A 14,348-nucleotide genomic window follows, 5' to 3' on the forward strand; every position below is an offset into this window, starting at 1 on the left:
ATGCACTTATTTAGGTATTATAAAAAGAATTTTGAGATTTGGTTCTGCCGATTAAGAGTGTTGAAGTTGAAAAAAAATGTCTTTTTTTTTTTCGTATTTTTCAATCTTTACAATCTTGTTGCCATGCATCGAATTTTTTTGTCCTCGTGCTTCGAGCATTCCTCAGTCTTGCAGGCTCCTCGTACGTTTACGTCTTTGACGTAATATAGTGCAAGATTATATTTGACCGCAGTGCAGTTAAATCGTTGCGTTACGTAAAAGTCAAATAAATCATTTGTCTCTTGTCATTCCTAGTTCATACGTGTGACGCTACCTTAATATGTAGATCCTTATAATTTAATCCCCCGCTATTATAGGCACGCTAGTACCGTGCGCTGTGTATTGTTCGAATGTTTTCGTAGATTCACCGCGTATGCCTTGAGTTACGTGGATACGCGAGTAGAGAACGTAATTAAGATATGAGGGGTGCTGACCATAAAGTACAAAATTAGTGAGTTGGTAGTCTCTAATATTCTTTGTCCCAGCTGTTCGAGACCGGGAAATAGTGAACAGTGTATACTCGCCAAACGGATTGTCAAGAGCGTTACATAATCGTTTCTTTGTAATTATTAAAATTTCTGTTTACATAATGTTCATTTACCATATAGAGAATATAACGTGATCAAGTGCAACCGGTTTTTTTTTATTCACGTCTTTAACATTTTATCTTGTCATCGTTTGCTCAGTCAATCTTGTTTTATTCTCGTAAAAAAGTATTCTTATCTCTTGGATGGTCTCGTCTTCGTAGAAAAATTTTTGCAATTTTTATCTATATCGTTTTGTTTTTTTATTTTTTCTTTTATGGCGTTTCAGACAATACTACCGCAACGCCCAAAAATGTGACAGACAAGCCAGTTAGTGTACCGCCTGAACCACTTCCTACGACTACAAATTCGACCCCTAAACCAGAACCGACTTCTTCAGAAGCGCCACCGAATACAACTGCAGCTCCAGCAACAACAACGACAACAGCAACAACGAATGCAACCACAACTCCAGTACCTACTACACCAGCGCCTACCGAACCGACTACACAGAAAACGACAGAAGCTCCGATAACTACGACAGCCGTACCAAACACGACTAACACAACGACTGTTCCAACGTCAACGACAACCGAAAATTCTAAATCTTCGACTGGCTTACCTGTGACCACTGCGAGTCCCGACGCATCGACTCCGTCACCGTCCGAACACCGTCATTTCGACGGCTTAAGCTTTATGGGTAAATAGTTAATAATTTCGTAACTATATGAAATTATAGTGGATAACTCGTCTCTTCAATACTTTTCTAATAAATATATTCGTTACCTTGTTATCAGGTGGCATCATCCTGGCCTGTTGCTTCGTGGTAATCGGAGCTTTCTCATGGAAGATCTACAAGAACCGCAAGGATGGCAACTATCGCGTCCTTTGAGAGTATTCGTTAAGCTTCTATAAAACACCTTTAAAACATGTTTCTCAGTTAATTATATCTTAATGCTATGAATAATTATTTTAATTATAATAATATTGTGTATTTTTTTATAAACATAGTAAATATCGGACGTTCAAAGTGCTCTTAGTACACTGGTGTGCGGTTGCGAGGATATTATCTCTTTAATCTCATGTCTAATTACTTCAATAAGCAACTCTAAGTATAATATTGTGCGTGTACAAACTAACGAAAATCTCATCACGTCTATGTATAGTGTGTACCATGGTTACTCGAATATATTCTATGGAATAGGTGTGCCTTTTATTTATGGCCCTCTCGTTTACTCTATCTGATAAGATTTTCACTCTTCGCAACCTTAGATATATGCAATATTTTTTATTTTCACTAATACAAATTCTTTGTTCATTGTACTCGAGCGATGTGTTTCGCGGCTTTTTTTATAATTAGTTTGTAATAAGTTTGTTATCACTATTGGTTAAATATAAGAACGGAAGTTTGTGTTTAGTCGCTTGATTTTTTTGCCGGAAACTTAGGTTTAGCATTGACTACTCCGGAAGGAACGATTGCTAAACGAGTCCAACCGCCATCATGCTTTGTAGATAAGGATCCTAGTTATTAACGAATCCAAGTTGTCTAATGAAGTGTCAGCTGGTTCTTGGGAAAGTAGAGTGCGTGTTTGAAGATGATCTATGTCAGATATATGGCTGCTGTCTTAATTCTTGTCACGCATTTGTTACGATATACAAGGTGTCCACATTATTGTTGAGAATTCTGGATTTGATGAATTTAATCCAAAACAAGTGGTTGGTAATTTTGGAATATATATTATATTGGACGGGTAAATATTTAACGTTAGAGAAATATCGTGTAAATTAACTATTGTGAATTAACTACTTAAATTTTAAGATCTTTAATATCAATGACAAATCCTTACATTTATTTTAAGCTACCAGCAGATACGAATTTTCATCATTTCCATCATTAAAATCAAAGTCAAGCCCGAGACGTTAAAAGATTAATGCGCAAAAATCAAAATATTCGTTGTCATTTTGCAGCGTGGAAAATTGCGAGAAGAGATAATTTCGAATAAATTTTAATAATCCGTACTACTCAAAACAATTGTGTCTGGTAATTCGATTATATAAATACCTAAAATAAAACAATGTTTTGTATATCGAGAATTTGAACAGTAATTTCCTGATAACTAGAAAATAATGAAAATTACTTAATTCTACTTAAGAGTCGTTCACAAAGTTCACTAATTACAACTAACATGCCACGTTGCGTGTAAGATTTGGTTTGCTGGTTATTATTAATGAAATAATTTCACAATGAACAAATGATATGTTACAGAATGACATATCATAGCCGCCACATGACGTAAACGTCGGCCAGTCCTGGCCCAGAGGTATTACCGGAGATGGAGTGACTTGTGTAGTTCTAGATGACGGCATTTTATACACAAATTCAGATTTAGTACCAAATTGCGATGCCAGAGTGAGCGTCGATCTGACGGACCTATTGCGCAAATCCAAAGATCCATTTCCTAATGTTAACATGGACGATTCTCATGGGACTTACTGTGTAGCCATAATGGTGGCTGTGGCTAACCACAGTTACTGTGGCATGGGTGTAGCATTCAACGCTTGTATTAGGGGACATTCGTCTGCTTGGAAGTTTTTTAATTAATAATTGTTGTATTAAAAATCAGAGTTATTATCTGAATACATTGTTTTTTCTCAATGCAAGTCACGCAGGAGTGCTTAGAACTTCTTCAATATATCCCGTTGAGCAACAAAAACTTGTGATATCCCTTAAAAAAATCAAATTCAAAATCTCGCAGAATATATGGACTAAATAGAAATTTAATTAAAATTGTAGAATATCGAAAATAAATTACGTTCACTTCCTTATTTCTTTATATTTAATTTTTTATTTTTATACCCCTATTCCTTACTTTTTTACTTTTTAATTTCTTTATTTCTATCTTCCCTTCTGTCTTCTCGTTTCACTCTGTTCCCTCTCACTTTCCATTGTGATTGTCTTGCTTGTTCTATTCCTTTGGTCTAGTCGAGCATATTCATTCGAGTAGTCATATAAGGGTAGTCACCCTGTTAGAGTAGCTACGCGTATAGACTATGGTGTCGGGGGTTGCCCTTCCGCCTCATCCGCTGAGCTTGCTCAGTGGGTCTGGCCCAAGTTATGGCCGCAACAGGACCTTATGGGTCTACCGTTCGTCATTCGTCAAACATTATGATTGATGTGTAAATATTGTAATTTTAAATCGGTAAAACCGAAAAACTATAAAATTTTCACCTTAATACGTTATTATTAATATTATAATGATTAGCAATTCTAAGGACCTGTTTAATGTGCTTTTTAAATAAAATATTCTTTACTTTAATTGCTCAACAGCTCTGTTATATTATATTGTAAATTATATAGCTAAACTAAACCACCACGCGTCTTGTCACAAGCAATTCTTATCCTGAATCCTATTGTTTGTCAAGTTATGGTTAAAAAATTAATTTTCGAATGCTGCTAGTATAATTTGTAACTATTGACATTTCACTTTTGTATTTATATCGTTGAGTGTTACTGCAGTGTTAATACCAGATAGGTATATGCACTGACTGGTTTCAGCTCGATTGGCGAGCGAAATATAAACGGATCTGCATGCTGAATATAATGATATTAAATCAACGAATTTACAAAGGTGAGGACTAACATAGGGCCTGCAATCGATAATTCCATCCACCTTGAAAACTCCACGCTCTACGCTAGGTACGTCGATAAGGTAGATAACTTGTAGTAATCCATATTATTACGGTCGATAATGTACATGTGCGTACTTACCATTTTAAGGAAAATTTTCGAAATTACCATGTAAGCAAGATTGACCAAAGTAGCAGTTTAGTAACAGTTATGATAGGTAGATGGCAGAGATAGTTCGCGAACATGGTGAGATTTTAACGCTAATGAATACGAATGTAATACAAAATGTCTTAATAACCGATAGTAAATTAATCCGACAGTTTTAGTTGAAAAATAATTATATGTTTGAATTCCTTGACACTGTTTGCATCATTTCAATAATTATTATGGTATCTCAAATATATTGAAGAGTTTTATAGGCTTTTTGATTCTCAGCATTTTCTTGCACAAAGTGTAGCCTAGTACGTTTTCCGTTAGTCAATTTTTTTGCATCTATAACACATGCTCTGATGCCAAAGTTGGTTTCGCGCATGGCTACACTTTATACTCCGAGGACGAAAATCCTATCAATCGAAAACACCATTAGCTTTGCCACGTTTCTTATGCTAGGACGAAATGGCAAAATAAGAACAACCAACAATTCATCGCTATCCAATATCATTAAGACGGCTGAAAATATCTGAAGTTATTAATAAAAATGCGGAACAAAGATTCAAATGTTAAATTTCTCCATGGCTGTGATAACAAAAAATAATATTCCCAAGTTAAATTGTCCCTAGTAAAGGAATTCACGAAAACCGTAATTGCTCTAGTGGTTTCTGCCTCCAGGTATAACATGTTCGGTCAGGTCGTATCCTGCATTCTAACAGAAAATAAGGAAGAAGAGCGGCGTGCGAGCTGGTAGCGAGTAAAGCAAGTAGGCAGCCAGCCTGCTGGTTCGCCCATCGTGAATAGGATGAATAGGTAGGTAGAGTGGTTGACGGTCTCAGTCCGATGTCGACTGCACAGTACTAAAAAGAGTAGGGATAAAGCCGTTGCGACTCATCCCCACTCCTGGGTCACCTGCGACCTCTGCCGCGCAGTGTCGCCATCTGCCGAGTGCGCGGGAATCTCGGCATTCTAATACTTGGACGCGCCTCCTTCGTGCTCAGTATGAGTCGAGCGCGCGACCAGCGCGAATGGTCCGTTTGAGTTGTCGCAGTCGTCGTTCCGCGGCACGAAGTGAAGTGCATCGTAAGGGCGCAACACGCGTAGCCTGAACGAGAATAACAAGTTGAAAGCTCGACGACGCAAAGGATAACATATGACAACGGATATCCGGGGGGTTTGTGTTGTGTTTAAGATAAAGAAAAAAAAAGTGTTGTAATCAAGGGTGGCAACAGTGTTAGTGCGAGATTCCGGAAATCCCTGAGGGGTTCGATGTCTCTCGAGTATTAAAAAATAAAGAAAAGTGTAAAACGCGAGTGATAACTTCTAGGGGATTTCTTTGATTAATAAAAGTCTGTGCGACGTGGTGAAGGAAGGTGTTAAGGAGAAATGTATCGGCCAGATATATTGTGATGCAAAAGTGCCACCTTATATAATTTTTTAGTTCGCGGTTTGGTGATCGTCCGCGACCCGTCGGGAAGTTATCGCTCGACGATGGCTGTGAAGTGGCCGCGAAGGTGGTGCGCGTCGAATGATAAGGCGGTCGCGCTCATCCTTGTCGTTTTATACTGCATCGCGGTTTCAAGTGCTGGTGCATCGTGTCATTGGTCGCCTGAAGGAAACGACACGCGTTCGGCGGTATGCAATCTTCGTACGTTGGATCCAGTAGCCGTCGCGGCGCTTCTGCCGTCCTTGGACGGCGCCCTGAAGCTCAATCTCGGATGCAGCGACGTGCACCTCTTCGAGAGCGTCATCTCCGGCGAGAGCTGGCACCGACTCATCGGACTTCACGAGCTTCATATCCAGGGTTGTAAGCTACTTCGTATACCGGAAGCTGCGTTTCAACCCTTGGCCGAGCTCAAAAGGCTCGTCCTGGAAACGTACAATACTGACTGGGGTGTCGGACGCACCTTGGAGCTCATCCCCGATGCCTTCGCTGGTTTACGTGAACTCCAGACTCTGGAGATCATCGACAGCAACCTCAGGGTCCTGCCACCTAACGTGCTCTGCGAACTTGGTAATCTTCAGGTCCTCAATCTGACCGGAAATCGGCTGCACGAGGTCAGCGACGTTGGCCTCGCTGATAGTCGTGCCAATCGTGCCAACTGTCATGCTGACATCCGTGCCCTGGATCTCTCGCGCAACGAGATACGTAATTTGCCTGAAGAGAGTCCTCTCTCCGGACTCAGACAACTTCAGGAACTTCACCTGCAGCACAATTTCATCAGCGACATTGCTCCCGATGCCCTCACCGGACTTACAAGTTTAAGGATCTTTAATGCGAGTCACAACAGACTGGAAATTCTTCCCGAAGGATTGTTCGCTAGCACTCGTGATCTTCGCGAGATTCATCTGGAGTTCAACGACCTGAGGGACCTACCCCGTGGCATTTTCACCAGACTGGAGCAACTCCTGGTGCTCAATCTGGCTGGCAACAGACTGGGCAGCGATCGCGTCGACGATGCTACGTTTCTTGGTCTTATCAGACTCATCGTCCTGGATCTGTCACATAATTCCCTGACGCGCATTGACGCACGCATGTTCAAGGACCTCTTCTTCCTGCAAATCCTTGATCTACGCAACAATTCCATCAATCACGTCGAGAGCAATGCTTTTGTTCCTCTCTACAATCTTCATACCCTGGAACTCTCTGAGAACCGATTGCATACGATCGGCGCGCAGCTCTTCAATGGTCTCTTCGTTTTGAATCGGCTGACCTTATCTGGAAACATGATCGTTTCCGTGGATCCATTGGCATTTCGGAATTGCTCTGACCTGAAGGAGCTCGATCTCAGCGGAAACGCATTGACCAGCGTGCCTGAGGCTCTTCATGATCTTCCCGTCCTGAAGACTTTGGACCTTGGTGAAAATCAGATAACTGAATTCAAAAATGGCTCCTTTCGGGAGCTACATCAACTCACCGGTTTACGTTTGATCGGCAACAACATTGGCAACCTTACCCGCGGCATGCTGTGGGACCTGCCCAATCTTCAAATTTTGAACTTGGCACGAAATAAAATTCAACATGTGGAGATCGACGCTTTCTCGCGGAACGAACGTCTCGAAGCTATACGCCTCGACGGCAATTTTCTCTCGGACATCAACGGCGTCTTCGCCAGCGTCACCAGTCTGCTCCTTCTGAACTTGTCCGAGAATCATATCGAGTGGTTCGATTACGCCTTCATACCGAGCAATCTGAAGTGGCTCGACATTCACAGCAACTTCATCCAGAGTCTGGGAAATTATTACGACATTCGTGAATCCAAAGTGCGCACCCTGGATGCCAGTCACAATCGGATCACGGAATTGACACCGACCAGCATACCCGACAGCGTGGAGTTGCTGTTCATAAACAACAATTACATAAGTGTCGTGCATCCTAACACCTTCACCGGTAAGGTCAATCTTACCCGGGTGGACATGTACGCCAATATGATCCAGACCATGGAATTGACAGCCCTTCGGTTGACCCAGGTCCCCGAGGGTAAGTCCCTACCTGAGTTCTACATTGGCGGCAACCCTTTTAACTGTAACTGCTCCATGGACTGGCTACCAGTGATAAACAACATGACCGCGCTGCGTCAGCATCCGCGCGTCATGGACCTGGATAACGCCATGTGCACCATCTCTGGTCCAAGGGGCACAGCGATCGTACCAGCCTCCGTGGCAAAACCTGAACAATTTTTGTGCCGTTACGAAGCGCATTGCTTCGCACTCTGTCATTGCTGCGACTTCGATGCCTGCGACTGCGAGATGACGTGCCCCTCGGATTGCAAGTGTTATCACGATCAGACCTGGAACACCAACGTGGTGGATTGCTCGGGACTGGGTGCACCTGAGATTCCACGAAGAATCCCCATGGATGCTACCGAAGTGTATTTGGATGGTAACGACCTGAGGGAGTTGCAGAACCATGTGTTCATCGGAAGGAAGAATATGAGAGTACTCTATGTGAACGCAAGTGGCATTGAGTCTATACAGAATCGTACATTTAACGGCTTGAATAATCTTCAGATTTTACATCTCGAGGATAACAGGATTCACGAGCTTAAGGGTTTTGAGTTTGAACATTTGTCCCACCTACGTGAACTCTATTTGCAGAATAATTTGATTGGTTATATTGGTAACATCACCATGCTGCCGTTGCACAGTTTGGAGATTTTGAGACTGGACGGGAACAGGCTTGTCACCTTTCCTGTCTGGCAGGTTATCCTGAATACCCAGCTGGTGGAGTTATCACTGGGTAGTAATCCTTGGTCCTGTCGCTGCAAATTCCTCCAAGACCTCACTTCCTGGGTGGCGGATAACGCCCATAGGATCATCGACGCCAATGACGTCTGGTGTTACAATAACGAGACGCGTCCGGCGTACCGACGTCGTTTGAACGTGAATGAAACTGCCTGCTCGGATTACTTTGCCCAGGGTGGTGTTATCGAGAGTATCATGGTCTCGGATTATCTACCAATGGTGGCGGCAACACTGTCGGCTGTCTTACTCCTGCTAGTGGTGACCGTCCTGGCATTCATATTCCGCGAACCGGTACGTACGTGGGCGTACTCTCGTTACGGGGTCCGACTCTGGGCCAAGACGGCGACGCCTGACGACCGGGACAGACTCTACGACGGCTACGTGTGCTACAGCCCGAAGGATGAGGATTTTGTGCTGCGCTCCCTGGTTGCTGAGCTGGAACATGGCGTAGGAGGTGCACCAGGTGCGGGTGGACTGAGACTGTGCCTCCATCATCGTGATCTACCTTGTCTCAGAGCGGCTGCACCAGTTGTTCTTGAGGCTGCCGAGGCGTCGCGACGCGTGCTCATCGTGCTCACGAGAAACTTCCTTCAGACTGAGTGGTCCAGGTTCGAATTTCGCGCCGCCGTCCACGAGGCTCTACGCGGACGTCCCGGTCAGCTCGTCGTCGTGCAGGCTGGTCCGGTTGCTCCGGAGGCTGAGGCTGATCCCGAACTGAGGCCGTACCTACGCACGGCCGTGCGTCTTCGCTGGGGCGAGAAACGCTTTTGGGAAAGACTGAGATTCGCGATGCCTCCCGGCGACGCCCTCAGACGCAAACCGTCGTCCTTGTACAGGAGGAACGTGAACACCTACACCCTGGAGGGTAGATCGGAAAAGGGTACGCCAACTCTGAGGGTCCATGGCCACATCGCGGGACACCATCCACTCTTCAAAGACGCACCGGAACTCCTTCAGGCGCCTCCGGCTTATTCCAGCACCGCGACGCTTAGCCATAACAGCACCAGGAACGAGAACTGCATCGGCGCTGGGATGGTCTGCGGAAGGGAGACTCCGGTGAGCACCGCAAGTCCTAGTCCGAGATTGACCGTCAATCATGCCTATCAGGATGCCGGTATGGAGGGTAGCGTCCTGACGCAGGGCGCCGGTAGGCGGCCACTTTCCGAACACATATACTCTTCGATTGACTCGGATTACTCGACCCTGGAGAGGAACGCGTGGAGGCAGCAACATCAGCAGCCACCACCTTCCGGACAGGCTTACCTGGTGTAGCTTGTTCACCGTCTTGGCTACGTTAGTCACGTTGCTGAGTTCATCTCGTCGGCTTCCTGGTACTCTTCGTGGATCCACGGCTGGAGTGTCCTTGGGACGTCGGGTAACTTCGGCCTACCTCGTCTCTTTCCGGTTAGACATCCGGATTCTAATAACGTAGGTGCTCTCCCCCAATTTGCTGTGAATGTTGCAGTGTCGTATTTTACATTACCGATGGCCTACCTCGCCACTGACTGATTAACTAATTAATCTCACTTACTTAAACGTTATGCTTAATTAAATGGTCGCGCGCAACGGCCCTTAATACGCGCGACACGGCTGTAAATAATTACTTATTATTATTGTATATGTATATGTATAAATTGCGATGTCCAGCCGAGAGAATGTATTGCAGTCGTATGGAACGAGAAAGAGAGAGAGAGAGAGAAAGAGAGAGACAGAGAGAGAACTGGAGAAAAATGTGCATGAAAAACTAAGAGATGAATGAAATTTCAGAGAGAGAGAGAGAGAGAGAGAGAGAGAGAGAGAGAGAGAGAGAGAGAGAGAGAATAATGCGTTTAAGAGTACGAATTTAGATAGGCAATTTTTTGTAATTTTATATGATTGAGAACGAAGCCTGTTGTACGATATGTAAATATGTAATATCGCCTCGTGTAAGATATATATATTCAGCGTAAAATGAAGAAAAAAAATTAAGCAGAAGTAACCGAATAAAAAAAACGTTACCTACGGATCGTACATATTTATATATACGCGCATATACCTATGTACGCATGCGCCTGGGTGACGAGTATATACGAATTGTATATTGACTATACTATGATTATTTAAATTGTGTGAATAAATTTATAACTTATGTTATCATTTCGATTAAAATCTGAACAAGTAAATTTCAGTTTTTATCTTCAATTTAACCCCTGCTCTTAAACCGCTCCTATACACCCCCTCCCCGTCAACTTCGTCACCAATGTCGCTCGATTAGGATTTTCGTTTACTACGAAAAATTTGCTGCTTCGTTCATCGATCATTCCTGCCGTTCTGCACGTCGTCGTTTTTTGTTTCTGTTCTTCGACCTCATTCGAATTCTCTGGTCGTTCACACGAAAATTCACCTTTAGTCACGTTATAGTTGGTTAAAGTACCGTCAATTACTCCGCCTACAGACAACACGTGAATATTACATTTGTCATATTAAATTTTTGTATTTGATTTTCTGCATGAATAAATTTTGCAAAATTTCTTGTCACGTGTATAATATCTATATGTGTAGTCATATGTTTTTTAATACGCAGACGAACGATCATTGTTGTCATTAGATATAATTCTTGTAGACGGCCCAAAAATCGTCCCTTTATTGTATCACAAGAAAAGGCAAGCACAACAAAGTGACGACGAAAGGCGCGAAAATATTTTCAAACTGCAATTTAAAGGTTGGTTGTAAAAAAAAATTTTTTTTCCTCCCGATTTTCCATTATCCTCCCAATATCCATTGACTTCGGCCGATAGGATGCTCGAATCTTCTGGAAGGTTTTTCAATGGTCAGGTTTTCTCTATCAACGAATTTCCTCTTCTCGTAATTGATTCAGGAAACGGGGTCTTAAGCGTATTTGTGACGCACCGATACAGATTTATATTCCTGCCATGTGTATTCATCTTCCTACGTAATGTCGTTAATGCGACTGTCGCTTTAATAGAAGCTATTCGAATAAATAGTTTGTTAGTGAACAACGCTCCGCTGGGGGCATTGATCGTAGCCAGCGCCGCCACGCGTTGCGCACTTACATTATTAATGCGCTCGCTGCAACGTGTATAGTCTAATGGTCTGCTTGGTATACTTCCGCTCTAGATATTACGGGTTTATAAATCCTTACAAAATATATGGCTAGTATATGTATATAGATATACCTTAACTCTTTATATTTCTCAATAATAGCCTTTGGTTCGAAACTCAATAAAAATATTAATCGATATTAATTTTAATACATGGGTAATTAAAAATTGCGAATATCTTTTTAATATGAAAATAAAATACTTGATCACATAAAGAAAATGACTCGAATCCATATATTTGATAAAATTAATTCATTTAACCAATGTAAATTGGCTCATGAAATATACATATAATTACGCAAAATATTGTAGGTAAATATAAATTTTTATTTTTTATCTATCACAAAATTTGCCCACTCGTAATGACTTTTTGATATTTTCACGTTTCACGAGTATCGATCTTACGTTTGTCCGGATCGAACTGACCCTCGTCAATTATTACAATTTATATCTTCCCACAGTCGTACAGTTGACTTTCGATACGCTGCTGCAATTCCGTTTGCATCCATCCCTATGCTGTCCTACCCCAAGAATTGTAAAAGGGCGCAAGGCGTCTTTTCATGACTAATTCCAAGAGTCATTCTACGTGTGCCCGACGGCCAGTATCATTGTCATTTTTCCTTCGCGAATTCGTCACGTACGATGACGACGTACCAGCTGCTTAAAGATTTTCGGTCCAGCATGAAATTGCGACAGCTGCTGCCCAGGAACGAAGGAATTGCAATACCAACCAGTTTAGGTAATAAGGGCGTTGAAAAGTTTTGTAAATTTTTTTTTTCCCCGAAAAGTCATTGCAATAATATAATTTAATATTTCAAAAAGAGATTTTTATCATCCCTAAAAGACGGCAATGGCGTGAACGAAAAAATTCTCAACCCTCGGTCGACCCTTGTGAAGAACGTAGATTCCGATGGCAGGGGGCAAGGGGTGGTTCCCATTTGATAGGGGTTGGGACTGGTGAAAGCACGTAGCACACAGTCAGCTATTTTCTCATGGTGAATTGAAACAATCGTGTGAAGCGAACCGCAAGTGATAATGGTAGCAATTTTAAAAGATCGTAAGCTTATACGTTTCCAGGTAACGATTGCAGCCATGTCAAAGGAAAAAAAAAAAATTACACCATTAGAAAAAAAATTTTCAAAAAAAGTAAAACTCATAAATTAAAAATCATTTAAAATTTCATTCTCAATTTTCATATCGACAATTATTTTTTAATAATTATTTATAACGTCAATATTTATTTATAGCCACTGATAACGACTCCCCTGATTATTCTCACGTGCGTTATTTCACGTCTTATGTTATCAATCAAATCCCACGTAATAAGCAACCGATTTCATTGTATAGATATACGTATGTGACACATGTGTTCATATTACATATGTGAAATTTATATGGAGGCGTTGAAATGTCACGCATTCCTGTTTGCTTATTTTTCCATGGATCATTTCAATTCCACTCGAACGGCCAATGATCTGTCATAACGTGTGTAAAACAGGCACGTTTTTTTTTTCTTCACATGATCATACTGCAGGCGATACGTATATGGCCTATGGGATTTATCCGAATTAATTAATAGAGTAACATATGGATACGTCGAATATCCTGCTGCTCGTACGAAAGGTAGGGTGATGATTGCTGGAGCTATAGTCATCATTTACCATACGTCATCATTGACATCAGGATCGAGGGTTTAAAAAAGACGAATTTTCCGAAGACAAATAATTCAACGTTAAAAATCCCTGGTATCAATTTTTGAAAAATAATTTTTATCTGTAAAATTTTTTTTTTAATTTTTCTTACCTTACGATATTTTTCTATCGACTGTTTTTCTTTAATACACTCTTTCTGTAATATCATTCGAATTTGCCATTGATAACAGATAACATATTCCCATATGGACTTTATCACAGTAATATCCAACGCAGCGAAGTCAAAAAACTAATTTCGAATGAAACAAAGAACTACGACCATATTTGGAATATAAAAATCTGTTATTCAAATTTGATAAAAAAAAAATATCCAGGGACTCCAAGCAGTCTGTAAATAGTTTCCCATTGACATTCCCGCTGGCACGCGAGTGCGATAGTAATCGATAAAAAAAAGAATCACCGTGTATAATAAATCCAAAGATCGCAAGTAAAGCCTCGTACAAGGGATAGACAAATGTAGGAATACATAAAATTGAAAAAAAAAAAACAAAAAAAAATTTACCGAGTACCATTATTCACGTATGTACACCGAGGTTAGAGAAATTTGAGCTAACTGAAAGTCAACCCCTAAATATATCGAATTTCTCGAGGGTAGGATATTCCAGTAAGGGTGTCGCCAGCTTAAAATACCTTTTCACTACTGGCGGCTGGCTGGCACTCGCGTGACGGCCGCCATGTTTGCCGAGAGGCAATACCTCCGACCCTCGAACGGCTACGGCAGTAGTCGCCACTACCCCTCCGTGCCACCCTGCAGCCCTGACTCTGTCCTTCTTCAACCCCCCCAGCCTCAGGACTCCACGATCCTCACGCCATCGCGAATAACCGTCACGCGAACCGTCCGAGTCAGCCACCCTTTGCCAGAGGGTGACCATTCGAGAGCGAACCACATGGCTATTTCCATTTCCTGCGCTTTTATTACGGCGCATCTCCCCCTGCTTTATTCACTCTC

General features: G+C 42.0%; 2 protein-coding genes across 2 annotated transcripts; both read left to right on the forward strand.

Moving 5' to 3' along the window:
• Positions 1-458: 458 nt before the first annotated feature.
• LOC107275033 (integumentary mucin A.1-like) lies at positions 459-1,455 on the forward strand. The gene is made up of 3 exons (XM_025079810.1): positions 459-465; positions 853-1,263; positions 1,361-1,455. Exons 1-3 carry the CDS (start codon positions 459-461, stop codon positions 1,453-1,455), a joined length of 513 nt encoding a protein of 170 aa, XP_024935578.1.
• A 3,872-nt stretch (positions 1,456-5,327) lies between these two features.
• LOC107275157 (toll-like receptor 7) lies at positions 5,328-10,753 on the forward strand. The gene has a single exon (XM_015755003.2). The coding sequence runs from the start codon at positions 5,833-5,835 to the stop codon at positions 9,856-9,858; it is 4,026 nt and encodes a 1,341-aa protein (XP_015610489.1). The 5' UTR covers positions 5,328-5,832; the 3' UTR covers positions 9,859-10,753.
• The last annotated feature ends 3,595 nt before the right edge of the window (positions 10,754-14,348 follow it).

This window comes from Cephus cinctus, unplaced genomic scaffold, assembly GCF_000341935.2.
Source record: "Cephus cinctus unplaced genomic scaffold, Ccin1 Ccin1_scaffold0123, whole genome shotgun sequence".
NCBI lineage: Eukaryota > Metazoa > Arthropoda > Insecta > Hymenoptera > Cephidae > Cephus > Cephus cinctus.